The sequence below is a fragment of the Ochotona princeps genome, chromosome 23 (assembly GCF_030435755.1).
Source record: "Ochotona princeps isolate mOchPri1 chromosome 23, mOchPri1.hap1, whole genome shotgun sequence".
In the NCBI taxonomy this organism is placed as follows: Eukaryota; Metazoa; Chordata; class Mammalia; order Lagomorpha; family Ochotonidae; genus Ochotona; species Ochotona princeps.
In genome coordinates this window covers 11404147-11422634 of record NC_080854.1, presented here as the reverse complement: position 1 = coordinate 11422634, position 18488 = coordinate 11404147, and the positions used below count along the sequence as shown (strand labels likewise).

The 18488-nt window shown below is 43.3% G+C and overlaps 1 protein-coding gene across 2 annotated transcripts in view; it reads left to right on the top strand.

Moving 5' to 3' along the window:
• Positions 1-18488, top strand: part of MAP3K1 (mitogen-activated protein kinase kinase kinase 1) — a 75215-nt gene that overhangs the window by 41371 nt on the left and 15356 nt on the right. For both annotated transcript variants that reach the window (XM_004583803.2, XM_058680191.1), the window contains exons 2-9: positions 2884-3034; positions 6233-6433; positions 10128-10328; positions 11583-11699; positions 12056-12204; positions 16372-16493; positions 17039-17120; positions 17234-17411. In XM_004583803.2, coding sequence (XP_004583860.2) covers positions 2884-3034; positions 6233-6433; positions 10128-10328; positions 11583-11699; positions 12056-12204; positions 16372-16493; positions 17039-17120; positions 17234-17411 — 1201 coding nt within the window. The remainder of the gene's footprint in view (positions 1-2883; positions 3035-6232; positions 6434-10127; positions 10329-11582; positions 11700-12055; positions 12205-16371; positions 16494-17038; positions 17121-17233; positions 17412-18488) is intronic.

The following is an 18488-nucleotide window of genomic DNA, read 5'->3' as shown; positions in this document are numbered from 1 at the left end:
ATTGAATCTGCTTTAGTCTGAGTGGTCACACATGATTAGATCTGAGGATTACAGCTAACAGCTCTGCCCTCCTGCAGCTCCCAAGTTCATGCTGCTGAGAGGTGGCCACTGTCAGGCGCCAGAAGCATGAAGAAATCCAAATCCTGTGCAAACTCTGACCCGGGAGCTCTCATTAGGCTAAGAGGACTGTGTGGGTGGGGTGGACCATGAGGAAGTGTCAGGAACTGGAGGCAGCCTGTGCTGGAACTGGCCTGGGCCTCGGTGGCCTCCCCTGGAGCAGAGGACAGGCCCTGTCATGTGAGACTGTGCAGAACATGCCCAGGGGAAAACCTGGAGGATTTTAAAGGGGGAAATGACCCCTGGAGGAGCCTATGGCTGGTTCAGATCAGGTCAGCTGGCTGCTCAGCCTGGGGCTTGTGAAGGAAGATGTTATTTTTTTGAACACTGACACAATGTTATTTAAAAGTTTTGGATGTTGAATTTTCCAGTTAGGATATTTAGTATGCAAATTATCTTTTCCAAAATCCAAAGTCACTTCCAAAATCTGAAGTATTTCTGGTCCCAAGGATTCTAGTTAAGGGATACTAACCAGTATCAACATACTGTACATACTACCAAAAGTTGTAATTTGTGTACATTGTGACCCAGCAGGGCCATTTCTGGACATTCTAAAGAAATTATCTCAGCTACATGTGTTCATTCTTCTAGTACATTCTTCCTTAGTGTTTATCGTAAGAATCTAGTTTAAAAGATAATAGTATTTTCAGGACCTGGCACGGTAGCCTAGTGGCTAGAGTCCTCACCTTGCAGGTGCTGCGATCCCGTATGGGCACTGGTTCTAATCCCAGCTGCTCCACTTCCCATCCAGCTCCCTTCTTGTGGCCTAGGAGGGCAGTGGAGGACTGTCCAAGGTTTTGGGACCCTGCACCCACAGGGAGACACAGAGAAAGATCCTGTCTCCAGGCTTTAGATTGGCTCAGCTCCAGCTGTTGTGGCGACTTGGGGAGTGTGTATCTTCCTTTCTCTGTGTATCTTCCTTTCTCTATATATCTGACTTTCCAATAAAATTAAGTAAATATTTTTTAAAAAAGATTATAGTATTTTCAAACAAACGGAAAGGGAAGGGAAAAATCATGCAGACTTCAAGGCGGTCATATCATCCCAGAAAATGTATTTGCCTGGGAAGAGTCCTCTGTGCATTTGGGAGGGTGCCAGGAAGAGGGAGGCTGAAGGTGCAACACAGAGGAGAGTGTTGGAGATGAGAGACCAGAAGGAAGATGGTGCAGGTGTGCATGCCTTCTCAGAATGACCTGGAAACTAACCACACCTCAGGTAGCAGGAGGTGTGTCTGCAGCCAGTTCTGCAGCCTGGCGAGGGAGCTGTGGCGGGCAGTGAGTGTGCAGGTAAATCCGTCCCAAGCAAGGGTTGACTGAGCAGGATGGACTTCGGCAGAACCTCCACTCCAGCCCCAACCCGTGCCCTTCCCCTCCTTCCCCCCACCTGCTCCCCCTGCTTTGTCCACTCGACTGTCCACGGCCTCTTCCCTCCCTCCCTGTTTCTACTACCAGTCCCTCAAATGTTTTTAATTTATAGTCTGAGTACAGAAAACTACCAGACATTTGCAGATATTTCTCTCCTTTTTCATGTCCTGTTGCGTCTTTCTACATGTCAGCTTTTCTACCCTTGTGGTAGAAACCCCTTTGTCTGTTCATGAGGTTCAGGTGAACTGCTGTGTGTGACACACAGGTGGTGAGCCTGCTGGTCTCCCTCCTGCCCCGGGCCTGATGCCTCGGGCCTGACGAAACCCCTGGACCGTTACCTTGGTGGTGCAGTGAGGAGTGGACGTTTTAGCTGGACCCCTGGAGATGCCACTTGAGAGCCGTGGTTAGCTGAAAAGCTCTCCAGGAGTCTGAACTTGCCGTTTCACTGGCTCACCATCAGTGTAGAAAAATCATTTTTCACTTTGTGGAATCATGGTTGAAGTTTAGCTCAGAATTTTAAAAATCATTTCTCTTTCAAAGTAAAAATTTTTCCTTAGGAAATGAGCCAAGTTTTAAAAAACATGCATATTTTGGTTTGTGTGTATATATACATGTGCAAATGATGTAAATGTATTTTGAAGTTGGTTGTTTTCCTAGGTATAGGTTTGCTTTACTCGTTAGACTTTGTAGAATTCTCAAAAGCTCTTAGAGATTTTTTTATTCTAGTAACTATTTTACAAAGTAAAGATTATAATGTTTGTTCTAGATAACTTTGTAGTTAAAGGAGTACCCCCAAACACTGTGTCATGGAATTAGTGGTCTTGGAAAGTTCAAGTTTTCATCATTGAAACTTTGGAAAAATTATTTCAGGATCGCAAAATACGTAGCTGCATTTCACCTACCCTACTAAACAGTCAAGTCATGTCAGCACACCAGCGTCCATGCCAGATTCTATGTGGATTTTCATGATTGGAAATGCTGAGGCTTGAGAGGAGTAAGACAGCCCCCTAGTGCTTATCTGATGTGGACTTGATATGTTAGGCTGCAGCATTCAAACTCGTGCAGTCTTCATGAGTATGTCTGTTAGTGCACTGCATTTTAGCCCCAGGAGCTGAAGATCTGTGTGAATGTTACTGGGAAGCCTGTGTGTTGTAAGTGAAGCCCTTATTTTATAAAAACCTGATTTTGTTATCAGGCAGCACTTAGGGCTACCTACTTTATACATGCAATAATGTAGTGCTGTATAATTCACAGTACTTTAGCTTTTCTTGAATCATTTGTGTTTGTTAGCTGTTATTTTTTGGATTCTTCGTCCACTGACCGCGTAAAACAGAGGCCTGTGATTGTCCTTGGAAATGACTTCTGTATCAATATGTCATTCTCCTTTCTCCTTCCCTTGCAGTCGCGAGATGGAGAATAAAGAAACTCTGAAAGGCCTGCACAAGATGGACGATCGCCCCGAAGAGCGAATGATCAGGGAGAAGCTGAAGGCAACCTGCATGCCTGCCTGGAAGCACGAGTGGCTGGAGAGGAGGAACAGGCGGGGCCCAGTGGTGAGTGGCAGGGGAAGGCACCTCTAAGGAAGGGCACACAGGAGGAAGCGGAAAATCAAGCGTAAATAGATCCCCTTGTAAGCTTTCCTTCCTCTTCACGTTAAATGCAGTAATTTTATTTACGTGAGAGTCTGGCCACTCGGAATAAATCATAATTAAAACTGTGCCTATTAGCAGCTCACCCAGTTCTAGAAATATAACTGGTAGAGGACCGAGTGTTTTAAGCAACACTGCCCTCTGATGGTAGCATCTAAAATCCTTTGTTAGAGTTGTATATGGTACTCCATGCTAAATTAAATCAAGTTTGCAATCAACGTAAATGGTTTATCTCTAAGTTAAGATCCATAAGCTCTTAATTCCAGAAATCTTACAGGAAAACGGAAAATAGACTCATGAGGTTCCAAATGAGTTAAAAATCTGTAAGATTTGGCTAAAGAAGACTTGAGTTCCTGGGTTAGCAAGGCCAAGGGCCTCCAGCCTTCCCTGGTTATTGGCTTGTAAAGTCTAAGATCATTGAGTGTGCTGCTTTGTTCTCCCAGGGCAGTGGTCAGTCCCGTCTGTTCCAAGCGCATCCCCACTCTGCAGCAGCAGGCTTGGTTTATTCTGACCTTGGTAAACAGAGGCAGCAGCTTAATTCTTCTGTCCTTTGGCATATGATCATCTCATCGCACATGCATCCCATGTGCCTGTTTAAGTTAATGAAACATAAATAAAAACAGACGTGGCTCTTCTGTGGCATTAGCCACACTTTGGATGCTCAGTGGCTCTAAGTGGCTTGTGGCCCCCTTTGGGCAGTGCAGTGATAGAACATTCCTGTCATCTGAAAAAGCATTTCAAGGTCTCACCCTAACTAGGATCTACTTAAATGTGTCTAAATCCACTGGGCGTTGAGCTGCATTGTGTTCAGTTATTCTTGCCCACCCCTTTGAATTCTAACCCACGGAACTCTTCAGAATAAATCTCATTATTCCATTACAGATCAGCTTTCAAGCCACTGTGGTACCTTGAGTCCTTCCCAGCTAAGCCTCTGTGTTCTTGTTTATTCCTTACACAAGATAGTGTGGTGGGACTCCTTCATCATTTTAGTACTCAATTCAGAAGATGAAGTTGTGTTTGTCTTAGAAAGAGAAAGCCCTGTTGCAACGGGATGTAGACGGTAGCAGTGGAAAAGCCGTGTATTCCCACTCCATCAGCCTGAAGAAGGTAACCAAGTAGAAGTGGGCTGCTCTCTGTGCGGGAGGCATTCATTAAAGCCGGATTCTGGAGCGTCCTCCAGCAGAGAGCACAGAGAGAAGCCTGCTCTGTCCTTGTGTGAACCAGGAACACCGAGTCTCCTAAGAGCAAATCTTACTGTACTGTCTACTTCCTGGCAAGTACCGGAGCACTGTGTCTGTTTATGGGCAGTGAGGAGGAGAGACGTATGGGAGGAAACACACAGCACATGGTTCTTTTTTTGTTTTTTTTTTTTAAGATTTTTATTATTATTGGAAAGCCGGATATACACAGAGGAGGAGAGACAGAGAGGAAGATCTTCCATCTGATGATTCACTCCCCAAGTGAGCCGCAACGGGCCGGTGCGCGCCGATCCGATGCCGGGAAACAGGAACCTCTTCCGGGTCTCCCATGCGGGTGCAGTGTCCCAATGCATTGGGCCATCCTCGACTGCTTTCCCAGGCCACAAGAGGGAGCTGGATGGGAAGTGGAGCTGCCGGGATTAGAACCGGCACCCATATGGGATCCCGGGGCGTTCAAGGCAAGGACTTCAGCCACTAGGCCACGCCACCGGGCCCAGCACATGGTTCTTAAGAAAAGTCAGTCACGCCACCTTACATCTGTGCTTTACAGATTTCATATTCGTGAAGTTACTGTCTGCTCGGGAAGCTTTATTTTGTTCTGTTTTTACTGTTAATGTTCAAGTTGTTTGACATTGTTCTTGAAACACATGGAACTTGTAAACTTCTCCAGATGACAGAGTAAATAAAGGCAGAGCAGTCTGTGAGCAGGTATGCACAGCGGGCCAGGAAGGCATGCCAGGTGATGATTAGGGGAGGCCTCACAAAGGTGGGACGTTAACCGTGTCTCTTGTTCAAGCGTGGGCTGCTCAGGGCGCTGCTGGCTGGAGACGCTGAGGAGGAGGGACTTGGGAGTGACGCACGGAGGAAGGGGTGGGCAAGTTTGGGGAACACAGTGGCTGCTTTTTAGTAGTGGGAGAAAGGATGGGAGTTAAGGATGACTAAATCGGGTGGGTCTGAGAGCCCTGATAATTTTCTTTAAGCAGCAAGTCCTGAAAATTACATTTCTACTTGGTCTTTAAACTTCCAGCTTTCCCTCCCTCCCCTGCGGAGATACATCCCTAAACGATCTACTGTAATAGAACATTATGAAAACTCACCAAGGAAAAATGATTGTATATTCATCAGACACAGTCATGCTTAAAATTATGCCTGGTATTGTTTTCAAGTCCTGATTTTTTAAAGTAAAATTAAAAATTTTAATAATAGTTGAATAAATTAATATAGAAGTTATAAATCCTTTTTTTTTCCATGTTTGCTTACATTTCATTGCTGTTTATGAATCTTGTTGAGTTAGTACGGCATATGAGACCATAACATTTTGTAGAATAAGATTTTAATTATAAACCCCAAGTGAATGAAATTTATGTAGATAAAAGGTATCATTAACTTGAATACCTTTCAATTAATATCAAATGAAAGTTGCTCTGTGGCTGGTATAATTGTATATTTAATAATAAAACTCGGGCCCAGTGCGGTAGCCTGGTGGCTAAAGTCCTCTTCTTGCACTCCCCTGGATCCCATATGGGCGCTGGTTCATGTTCTGGCAGCCACACTTCCCATCCAGCTCCCTGCCTGTGGCCTGGGAAAGCAGTTGGGGATGGTCCAAAGCCTTGGGACCCTGCACCCTCATAGGAGACCTGGAAAGAAATTCTTGGCTCCTGGCTTTGGATCAGCTCAGTTCCGACCATTGTGACCACTTGGGGAGTGAAATCAGGAGATGGAAGATCTTCCTCTCTGTCTCTCTTCCTTTCTGTATATCTGCCTACCAATAAAAAATAAATAAATCTTAATAATAATAATAATAATAATAAGACTCATTACGTTCACTTCCTAGCCTTTGATGTTCCATTCTACCTATCTTGTGTTTTTAAGTATAACAAATACTGGAATACTTTTCCTTCAGGTGGTGAAACCAATCCCTATTAAAGGAGATGGATCCGAAGTGGGTAGCCTGGCCGCTGAATGTCCGGGAGAGAGCCAGGCGGGCAGCACCTCTCCAGCCCCTAAAGGCCGCCGGAGCCCGTCCCCCAGTGGCTCCCCATCTGGCCGCACCGTCAAATCCGAGTCGCCAGGAGTGAGGAGGAAGAGAGTTTCTCCTGTGCCCGTAAGTCAGTGTGTGTGCTTCTGATTTTCAGGCTCTCCAGAACACGGAAGAACCTGGCCTATGGTGTGCTGTTAGAGCAGAGGTCTCCTGGGGGCACAGGGCCCCAGACCCCTCCGGCCCTCCGCCATGGCAGCACTGCCTTGGGTAAAACGGGATGTGTGGCCCTTGTCTTTCCCTGCTTTGATGTGCAAGGACGTGACAAGTAAAGCTACTGCCGAGGCCTTCACTGGAGTGAGAGTTGTGACAGTGGGGAGGGTTTATTTCACTGTCCTGCACTGCTCACTAGAGAAGAAAGACAATTTCATTTCATAAGGATGTCTGATGAGGGAACGGAAGTTTTGTTAAGTCTCAGTCTTTATTCAGGTACACCCGTGTGTGACATTCTGTGATGAAATGGGTGGCAGGACGAAACACCAAACAGCAGCTGTCTCAAGGGAAAAGCAGTTGTGCGGTTGTTAATGTCACTATCGTGGAAAAGCATCACGTGAGGGAACATGCCAGCCGATTAGGATTTTATAGACTTCGGGATTTAGCAGGCGTTTTCTTAAAGATGAGTTGTGACTGTCATTCTGAGAAAATAACTAAAAGTGTTTCTTTCATCAGTGATAAAATTTGAGATTTCAGAGCAAAACCTGAAAGCTGATGAAACTCTTTGTCACTGTGACCTTGATAGTTTCTCAAATACTTAGACTTTTTTATTGAGATCGGTTGACATCAAATGTAACGTAATCTTTGTCATGCAATGAAATGTGCATGTGGGCTGTTAGGAGATCTGAGTAGCTCAGTGAGCTCTCCTTTTACACATGAGCAGTGCAATGTGGATCAAAGTGATAATGGGTCAAAACTCCATGTGGTTTCAGGTTCTACATGGCAGCTGTCCTTGGGAAACTACTTTTTGAGATGTGGTTTATTATCTAAGGAGAATATTAATAATTATTTGAAAGGGCTATTAAAAGACTGCTCTCTGAAACAAGTGTTGGCAGCGTGAGTTAAGCCACCGCTTGGGCCACCCACACCTTATGTCCTGGTGCCTGGCTTGAGTCCCGGCCACTGCACTGACAGTCCAACCTCCTGCTGGTGCTGCATGAAGGCAGCAGATGTTGGCCCAAATGGTTGGGTTCCTGCTGCCCGTGGGAAACTAGGCTCAAGGTACTGGCTCCCGGGCCCATCCCTAGCATTTGGGGAGCAAACCAGCAGATGGAAGATGGATTCATTGTCACTACCATCTCCCATCATTTTGCCTTTTACATATCTGTGTTGGATTTTTTTCATGTACTTGAAGCATCACATCACAGCTGACAATGTGGAAGCAGCTGTGATAATCTTACTGTTTTCTGTACTGAGTTGGACAAAGGATATTTGTAAAAAGCTGAGAGACTCTAATGGTGGCAATGCTTTCTCACCTTGAAGAGCCAGTGAGAGACGAGGAAGATGATTGAGATGAAGAATGAGCTGGGACCTTTGGCTCTTGTCTGAAACTGTCAGCGCACATGTGTCCTTTAAAAAGTGCATTTAAAAGCAAACCCATGAGACCTGACGATATTTTTGGATCTGTGTTGACGCCCTTATCTCAGCTTTTTACTTTCTTGCAATAACAACACTCATTCATTAGCTTATGAGCCTGTAATCTGGGTGGAGCTCAGCAGGGCCGTCCAGCTCTGCTCCCCGTGACCTGTGCTGAAGCTGCAGCAGCCACGGCTGCTTGTCCCCTCAGGATCCCTCCAGCCCAGATGCTGGGGAGCCTGCTGGCATCTTTTCTCACAGCGTGGTAGCTAGGCTGTGACCGGGATGCTCCAGGAGCAAGTCCCAACGTGCAAGCTCCTCAAGGCTCCACTCGCATGTTTACGAACCTGGTGACAAACCCAGACCCAGAAGCCATGTAGGAGTGGACTGTACCGGGGCGTGAACATGAAAATAACTCAGAAAATTCACAGATCAAAGAAGTTGCAAAACTGAAGTTTATTTTCATGCAAAATTTTTTAATCAATGCAGTTTTTTTTATTATAACACATCTTTTCTATGAATATTTTCAAGTTCCTTCATATACATGGATTTTGCAAATTTTTGCACGAAAATAAGCTTAATTTTTAGTTCTTTTTTTTCCACCAACTCTCTGAATGCCTTTATATAATTCATATACAACTCACCTGTTTGAGTTGTGCTCTTTAATGTTTTGGGGGATACCCACACAGTTGTATACCCATTGCTGCAGTTCATTTTACAACCTTTAAGATGACCCTGAACCCTATTAGCAGCATTAAGGCAGAATAAACATGAGACCATTACCTGGGGTTGTTTCTAGGAAGCCAAACTGAGCTTCAGCCAGTCAAGCTGATTTTATAACTACGCTCTTAGATCGCATGTGCGCAGTTCAGGCAGGGATCCAGCTGTGTAGCCAGGCTGGTGGTTACTTTGCTTCCTGTTCAGCCTGTGCAAACTGGCTGTTCACACTGCTCAAAGCTCTCTGACCCGTTTCCAATTTTGAATGCTGCCCGACTCACGAGTCCTGTCACAAATACCCTATTATATTTATTTTGTGTAAAGTTTTCCATTAACGAAAAGCCGTTTCTTTATAGCCCCAGCCAGCCACAAATCTAATTTTTGTCAATAATCAAGATAACTTCAAAAATGTTATGAGAAGTAGAATTAAGAGACATTTATTTTGATGTCAAGCAAAACATCTTTTAAATCCATGCAGTACTTTTTTTGTTGGTCATGCAGATTTTTCATGATTTTTTAAGACCCTCTCATATTTGCCTGTTCTGGACATTTCATACAAATGGAATCGTATATTAGGTGGTGTGTGACTGGCGTCTTTCACTTAGAACATGTCGTTAGGTAAATCCATGCAGTTGCACGTGTTACTACTGCGGTTAGTTGCAGAATAACACTTTTTTCGCATGGATGCATCACATTTTGCTTACCCATTTATCAGTTGAGATGTTGCCTCCATTTTTTGCCTGTTATAATCAGTACTGCTATGAAGAGCTGTGCAGTTTTGTTGCGCAGCCTTTGGCGTTTACACCCAGCAGTGGATTTGTTGGGCCATTCATTTTGAAGAATTGCAATGGTGCTTTCCAAAACAACTTATACGTTTTATGTTCTACCAGCTGTATCAGAAGATACCACCTTCTTTTTATTATTGCCAGCATGTTTTGTCTTTATGCAGTTCTTTATCCCAAAGAATTAGAATTCCCATTAGCACTGTTGGAAAGAACTCCTGGGCTAGAATTGAGACTGGCATGGTGCGTGCTGCCAGGCAGCCTTGTGCTGTGCAAGGTGAGATGTTTCAGTAGAGGAAAGAGCTTCACAGTACCTGCAAATGGCTTGTTACATAAAGACAGTGAATATGACATAGTCATTTTGCCTTTCAGTTTTTGTGCTTTTTTTCTTAATGCTTTTAATTTTTATTTACATGATACCTTTCAAAGCTCAAATATTTACAGAAAAAAAATTTTAATTAGCTCATAGTTGGCTCTCTCAGCCAGACATTTATCCTCAGTTACAGATTTTAAAAGTTTGACTGAATTCAGTACATCAGATGAAGCGTTTTTGCCTTTCTTTAAGAAAAAACATATATTTACACACTTTCAGACTGTAATCTGCCACACAGCTATCTGATGTGACCTCTTTTGATTCATAGTTTCTTATCGAAAAGTGAGACGCTTATTTAACAGAAGACAATTGTGTGCAGTTTCAGAGTGGCAGAATCACACCACCCCGAAGAGCCCCGTCCCCCGATGGCTTCTCCCCGTACAGTCCCGAGGAAACGAGCCGCCGCGTGAACAAGGTGATGCGGGCCCGGCTCTACTTGCTGCAGCAAATAGGACCCAACTCCTTCCTGATCGGCGGGGACAGCCCAGACAATAAATACCGCGTGTTCATTGGCCCACAGGTAGGATTCGTCACACTTTACATTTTATTAGTAGATGTTACTAACTCAGATTTAAATATTACAGTGTTCTTGGGCTCGGCAGTGTGGCCTAGTGGCTAAGGTCCTCGCCTTGATCCCATATGGCCGCTGGTTCTAATCCCGGCAGCTCCACTTCCTCTCTATCTCTCCTCCTCTCAGTATATCTGACTTTGTAATAAAAGTAAAATAAATCTTTAAAAATAAATAAATAAATAAATAAATAAATAAATATTACAGTGTTCTTAAATGTAGGTCAGTTGGGGCACGCAAACGGCCTGGCACTTAGGAACCCCCTTGCAATGCCCACTTGCGTATTGAAATGCCTGGCTGGGGGTCCCGCTGTGCTCCTGATTCTAGCTTACCGCCAGTGCATAGCTGGAAGGCAGCGGGTGATGGCTCATGCAACTGAGTTTCTGCCTAGAATGAGTCCCTGGATTCTAGCTTTGACCTGACCCTGCCACCGCTGTAAAATATGGACTAGGAGGCCAGCATTTTGGCTGGTAAAGCTGCCATCTGTAACATCAGCATCATGTATGAACCCACTTCAAGTCCCAGGTGCTCCACTTTGGAATTGGTTCCCTGCTAATGCATCTGGCAAAGCAGCATAAGATGGCACAAGGACTTGGCCCCTGCACCCTCACGGGAGACCCAGGTGAAGGCCCTGGTTCACCCCGGCCATTGTGGCCACTTAGGGAGTGAGCCAGCAAATGGAAGAACTCTGTCGTTCTCTCTCTCTCTCTCTTTTTTACTATCTCTGTAATAAATGACTTTTAAGAATAGTACAAGTAAAACAAAAGTTTAGATCAGTAATAAAGTTTACTTAAGATGTATTTTGGCTGATAACTTTTTTTTTTTAGCACAGTTGTGTTTTTTTTACTATTGCTTAACATATCCAATAAAATACGTTTGTTTAATATAATCATTGGCTGTAGGAGATTAATTCATGAGATGGCTGGCTGGAGACTGCTTATATCTCATGCATACAAGGGGACTTTAGGAGGCTTGTGGAAAGTGTGTATTAGGGAAAAGCTATACAAAGATATTTTAAAATGTTTGCACAAAAATGAGCCTATCTTTTGATTAAATTTTTCCATGAACTTTGAAACTATCCTGGTATATGAGGAAAATGAAAAACACACATTTATTGATAATAAATTTGGAAATAAAAAATATAAATATTCAAGTTCTAATAGAATCATAGATTTATTAATTTGTAGGTCTTTTTTAACTCTTCAGAACTGCAGCTGCGGGCGTGGAACATTCTGCATTCATCTGTTATTTGTTATGCTCCGGGTATTTCAACTAGAACCTTCAGACCCAATGTTATGGAGGAAAACCTTAAAGAATTTTGAGGTAATTTTTTTGTAATATGCTTCAGAGTAAAATTGCCAACAAATTCTTACTTATGAAAATTTTCCATGGGCACAGAATTTAAATAGACAATGTTTTCAAGGTGTGAGGTTACATAAGACACTTACAAATGGTTCCTGTGCCTATTGAGTGATGTTTTGTTTTTCTCCTAGTCTGAAAAAAAACAGTAAACACTGAACTGTTAAAAAAAGACTGTCTACTGTATTTTTTCTGTTTTTGAAGCTAGCTTTATCAAAAACTTAATGCATATACAAACGAAGAATTCAACTTACAGAGTTCTTCATAAGCAAAATAACTATGGTAAAAATATCATTGTTACTGTCTTTTTCCAACGTTAGGTTGAGAGTTTGTTCCAGAAATATCACAGTAGACGTAGCTCAAGGATCAAAGCCCCATCTCGTAACACCATCCAGAAGTTTGTCTCACGCATGTCAAATTCTCATACATTGTCATCATCTAGTACTTCTACATCTAGTTCAGAAAACAGGTTAGTATTTTTTTTTAAGGAATGTAAACCATTAATGTAGTATTTTTAATTTTAGGGGTAATGTTTATATCTTGCTGTTTGATGCAATTATTGAATCTCTCTGGTTAAAATCAAGGATAAAAAATATTTAAGGTCATCTGAGAATAAATGTGGACATTTTGTCCTCAAAGCTACTAGGTTAAAACAGGAATATTAATACAACAATGTCCATTTGGTAAGAAAAGTAGAGTGGCAGATAGAAAATGACTGTGTGGTGTGTATCAGTTAGTTACTGCTTTGAGCCAAGCACCTGTTAACTGTTTCATTCAGTGCTCAGAACCACTTTGGTGGATAGTCTTTCTTTATGGATGATGCAGCTGAGGCATTGTGTGAATGGGAAGTGTTTGCAAGGCTTTTATATAGGACAAGAAGGTTCTTCAAAATCACTTTCAGATAGAGAGCCCACTTTGTGTTGTGTGACTGCTGCTTTCACAGCTGTCCCGAGGGAATTCTTACCTTGGTTCTTTTACCTGTGAGAACCCAGGCGTGGCTCTTCAGAAGACTGGTTAGTTGTAAGTCAAGGTACAGTGGCTGTTTATCACAGTTACTGCTTAAAATCTACAGCACGTCTCAGTCTCCCACTGCCTAATTGATGTTACAAGAATGACCGTATATGCCTAAAGCATCTAAAATGTAGCCCAGAGAGACAGGTGTCAAGTGTTCTCTTTTCTAGTGTTATAACAATTCTTCTTGCCATCCATGACATCACTTGATGGATTTCAGGGTTAAATTGCTTCCAAGAGGAGAGCTGCTTCTCTCATGAGGATGTCTCCTGGACCTTCCCAAAGCACCCTAGTTCCACCTTCATCCCATCAACCCTTGAAACATTGTAGTTGCCTTCAAATTCGGGAACAGTAAGAAAGTGCTGTTATCATGACAAGCACCTAGTAAAGAGAAGAGAGAGAGGTTTTCCTCTAGAGAAAACAAATATTTAAATTTTTACAATTCTGATAAAATGAGTTGATTTCTGAGCTCCAGATTTTTTTTCAGTTGTTCGGGAAGTTGAGGGTTTTCTGGTTTCTGTGGCTCAGCAATGCTTTAAGCCACACAGGGCCTGGGAGCTTGTGGGAGCAGGGCAGGCAGTCAAGCCTGGAGATCGGCCCTGCCTCAGCGAGGCTCTTCTCCAACCTGTCTGCTCAGGAGAGTCCAGCATGTGGACCAGACTGTATTCCAGGGCTAGAGCCTTTCTTCTTTTGATTGACAACATTTCTATGATTTTCCATTTTGCAGAAAAATAAAAAATGCTGAAAGCCAGGTAGCCAAGGTTAAAATAGATTCCCTCTTCACATGGGGAAGGGAGGTATGGAACAAAAGCTTCAGGTATGGGCCAGCTGGGGTTGGTTGTGTGCATCCATATCTCCACAGAGAACTCAGAAAACATACCATTTTCTCATGTCAGATTGTACTGCTTGGCTGGTTACATTTTTTGTTTTATGTTTAAAAAAAACTAAAAATCAGTAAAAAGAAACTATTTCTCTGCATATTACATATAATTTTTTAAAACATTTATTTTTATTGAAAAGCAAGATTTGCAGAGAGGGAGAAAGAGAGGAAAAGATCTTTCCGCTGGTTGACTACCTAAATGGCCACAGTGACTGGAGCTGAGCCAGTCCAAAGCCAGGAGCTTCTTTGGGTCTCCCATGCGGGTGCAGGTCCCAAAGCTTTGGGCTGTCCTCTGCTGCTCTCCCAGGCCACAAGCAGGGAGCTGGATGGGAAGTGGGGCCACCAGGACACAGAACAGTGCCCATCCGTAGGGGATCCCGGTGCTGAAAGTGAAGGATTAGCCAATAGAGCCATTGGACCTGGCCCAAAATTACATAAAATTTTAAATAGTATTTCAGAAACAATTTTTTTAAATGGGGACAAACAAAATGAAAGTATTTTTAAAAATTAATAAAACTGTGTCCCACGCAGTGATATAGCAGGTGAAGCTGCTGCCTGTGGCGCTGGTGTCCATATGAGCACTGGTCGGAGTCCTAACTGCTCCACTTCCTGTCAGACTCCCTTTTAGTGGTCTGGGCAGGCAGCAAAAGCCCAGCTCTGGCCATCTGGGGAGAGACCCAGGGGATGGAAGACCTCTCCTCCCCCCTCCCCATTTCTCCTTTCTATAATTCGGCCTTTCAAATAAATAATCTTTTAAAAAATTTAACAAAACCTCGGGCCCAGCGCGGTGGTGGTCTAGCAGCTAAAGTCGTCGCCTTAAATGCGCCGGGATCCCATATGGGCACAGGTTTGAATCCCACCAGCCCACTTCCCATCCAGCTCCCTGCTTTTAGCCTGGGAAAGCAGTTGAGGATGACCCAAAGCCTCGGGACCCTGCACCCATGTGGGAGACCTGGAAGAGCTCCTGGCTCCTGGCTTTGGATTGACACAGCTGCAGCCATTGCAGCCACTTGGGGAGTGAAATCAGGGGATGGAAGATCTTCCTCTCTGTATACCTGAATTTGCAATAAAAATAAAATAATTTTTTAAAGATTTATTTATTTTATTACAAAGTCAGATATACAGAGAGGAGGAGAGACAGAGAGGAAGATCTTCTGTCTGATGATTCACTCCCCAAGTGAGCCACAACGGGCCGGTGCGCGCCGATCCAAAGCCGGGAACCTGGAACTTCTTTCTGGTCTCCCACGCGGGTGCAGGGTCCCAATGCATTGGGCCGTCCCCGACTGCTTTCCCAGGCCACAAGCAGGGAGCTGGATGGGAAGTGGAGCTGCCGGGATTAGAACCAGCGCCCATATGGGATCCCGGGGCGTTCAAGGCGAGGACTTTAGCCGCTAGGCCACGCCGCCGGGCCCAAAATAATTTTTTTAATAACAAAACCTTACCCCAAAAACCCATAAAACTACAAATGGGAACCAAGGATCCTAGCACATAAATGGGCAGAGGCATAAAGAAAATATTCACAAAAAAAATTTTCACAGGCTAACATATGATAATTATTCACATAAGAGAGTACACATTTTTTTTAAAATTCCAGTTTTGGTGCAGCATGATGTGGCGTGCGAAAGCAGCTGAGGACAGCCCAAGACCTTGGGACCCTGCGCCCAAGTGGGAGACCTGGAGGGGAGGATCTGGGCTGCTGGCTTCTTCAGGTTGGCTCAGCTCCAACCATTGCAGCTACTTGGGGAGTGAATCATCGGATGGAAGATCTTCCTCTCTGTCTCTCCTCCTCTCTGTATATCTGGCTGTAATAAAATGAATAAATCTTTAAAAAAAAAAATATACTAGTTTTGTTTTTTGAGGGTTTTTTCGGTAGAATTACTAAAATTTGGAGACTTTTATGATAAGATTTTTTTAATTTCCTTTTTTGTATAGCTGTTCTGGAAAAAAAAGGCAGATTTTAAAAAATGTTTAATTAATGCAACAAATGTACTGTTTTTTAAAAAGGAACATAGTTTTTGGAAATGTATATTCCTTACACATATGGCCACTTCCCATGGTTTTACAGTGAAAGATTGATAGCAAATATACATCAACAAATGAATGAGACAGCTTACCTACTATACAGGGGCCTTTTCTTTATGTTGTCATGGAAATTTTCAACCAGAAATGTAAGTTAGAAAGTCATCTGTCTAGGCTGGCTCTGCGTAAAATGACTGTTGATTTGCTACAACTTTCTAGAGCTACATGAAGCCAGCAGAACTCCGCGTTCTGTGCTTAATCACACACACCTCCAATCATACAAGGATATATGTGCTTTCAAAGCATGACGTATGTTTTCAGAAGTAATTCTAGAGAAGTGGGCAGATCTACACTGCCACAAAAAATGTGAAATGATCTTTCAGATTCAGGATACGAATAGATGAGCTATAGATCTGGGACAATGTGGTACGTTTGTTCATGGTCAGACCTAATAGCAGTCTATTCATTTAAAAAGAACAGTGGCAGAATTTGAGGCACAAATGTCCTTTGTAAGATTGAAGTTCAGGCATTAAATTATCTTCATAGCCAAGCAGGCTAAACCCCTGCCTTCCTCCTCCTGTGCGTGCACGAGTGTTTGCACTGAATTTAAAGGAACTCTGAAATACCTAGAATTTATGGTGTTCACATTCTAAAATACAGATCTTGGCATGCAGCATTCTTTTTCTCTTTTTGAGCGTGTAATGCTTCTGCTTCCCTTGCGTGCAGCATAAAGGATGAAGAGGAGCAGATGTGTCCTATTTGCTTACTGGGCATGCTGGACGAGGAGAGCCTGACGGTGTGTGAGGAGGGCTGCAGGAACAAGCTGCACCACCACTGCATGTCCATCTGTACGTGACACCTTCCCTGCCTGGGCTCGGAGAGCACAGTGGCTCGGGGCAGAGTTAGGATGTTAGGAGCGTGGCCACGGCTGGTGGGGAGACTGGCAAGAGAAGCAGCAGGAAGGTCAGACACCTAGGCCCTTGGTGAGGTGTTCTGACAGGTTGTGGAGTTCAGAAGCTGCTAGATGAGGTGTCTGAGAAAGTCAGGATCGTCTAGTCCGTGTGGTAATGATGAGGTAGGAACAGTGCCCGCCTGGCCGGCGCACCCGGAGGCGAGGAAGTGGAAGGTGACCTGGGAGGGCAGTGCAGTGAGGGGACAGCATCGCAGCGGGGTCGGGATGACCTTGCCAAGGTCGGTGATCAGGCGGGCAGGGCACTTGGAGGAGAGTGAACAGTGTGTCACCACAACTAGTGAGGTAGCTGTTTGCCTGCTTACAAATATTCTCTTGAGGTTCCCCAGAAACAAATTCTGTACTAACCATTGCAAATAGTTACACATACATTTGGTGTTAAATATCTACATTTTTGTAAGCTTATTTTGTTTCATTTTCCAGGGGCAGAAGAATGTAGAAGAAATAGAGAACCTTTAATATGTCCCCTTTGTAGGTCTAAGTGGCGATCCCATGATTTCTACAGGTAATAATTTTGAATCTATGACTCACGTGTTTAATAAAAAAACAAGTGTTCTCAAAAAGTTGTGTGAATCTGTTCAGCATTTTTTTAACCAGTGTTACTGATGTTTGTTTCAGCCATGAATTATCAAGCCCTGTGGACTCCCCTTCCTCCCTGCGAACCTCACAGCCCATCCACCAGCCACCCTTGGGTGGGTCACAGAGAAGGAACCAGGAGAGCAACTTGAACCTTACTCACTACGGAGCTCAGCAGATTCCACCTGCTTACAAAGATATAGCTGAGCCCTGGATTCAGGTCCGTGGCTTTTTGTTCATTTCCCAGAGAATCAGTGAGAAATCAGCTAATATGCCGGACCCCTTAGTTACTTATTTATCACTTAGAAAACACTTGGGCTTGCTTCTAACATGACTCTTACTCCATTAAAACTTTTAATTCTATGTTTAGTGTTAATACTGTGCTGCTTTTTAATACAGTTTAAGCTTCAAAAGTTCTTTGTAATTTTACCTGCCAGTTTATAAACATCTTTCTGAACCAACAGAACTAACAAGTTATCCCAGGACAGAAACTAAAATCCTTCCATGTTTTTTCTGATGTTTAACACTCCCTTCTTGCCAGAAATTTCTGTTGCTTTTTTGCTGTCAGTTTTTCCTTTCTGAATCTTAATGGTAAATAGTGATGCCAAATGACCACCAAGTGGTGAGTAAGAAAAACATCGATCATGGTCATTTGTAAAAATGGTTTCTGTTCCTTTACTGTTCTCTTCCAATCACTTTAACTTCAGTAACGTAGGGGCTTTTGTTGGTTTCTTGACTGCTTAGTCCTTGCTTGAAAACTGTAGGATCCAAGACCAGGGAGTGTCTTTAGTAGACAATAGGAGAAGTAAAATGATTCTTTCCAATAATCTACTAAATTCCACAGACTGTTGTTAAATTTGGGAAGAGACATGTGAATTCATCTTCATGACCATCATCGTCCCACTGACATTTCTTTAGAGCCGCTGTCTAATAATTAAGTATGTCATTTTGCTCCCCAGAATTTTCTCCCCAACTCTAATATGTGGACATTTTTCACATGATAAATTACCTTGGATATTAAGCTTACTTTTTGCTAATTGTTAGCTAAAACTCAAGACCATTTACTCTTTCCTTCGCCTCTGGCAGGACAAGTTAAGGACATGCTCGGTAATTCTAGGGAATCCCACAACCCTTTGCTATTCTGAGCACAAGCATTTTTTAGTTTTGGACTTTTTGTCTCCATGTACTGTAGTCTCATATTTGGCTATTTTAGGTTTTTTGTTTGTTTTGTAGGATTTTTTTAAGGCCATTTCTGTCTAATGGAAAACAAACAACTGCTTTTGATTTATCAATGGTG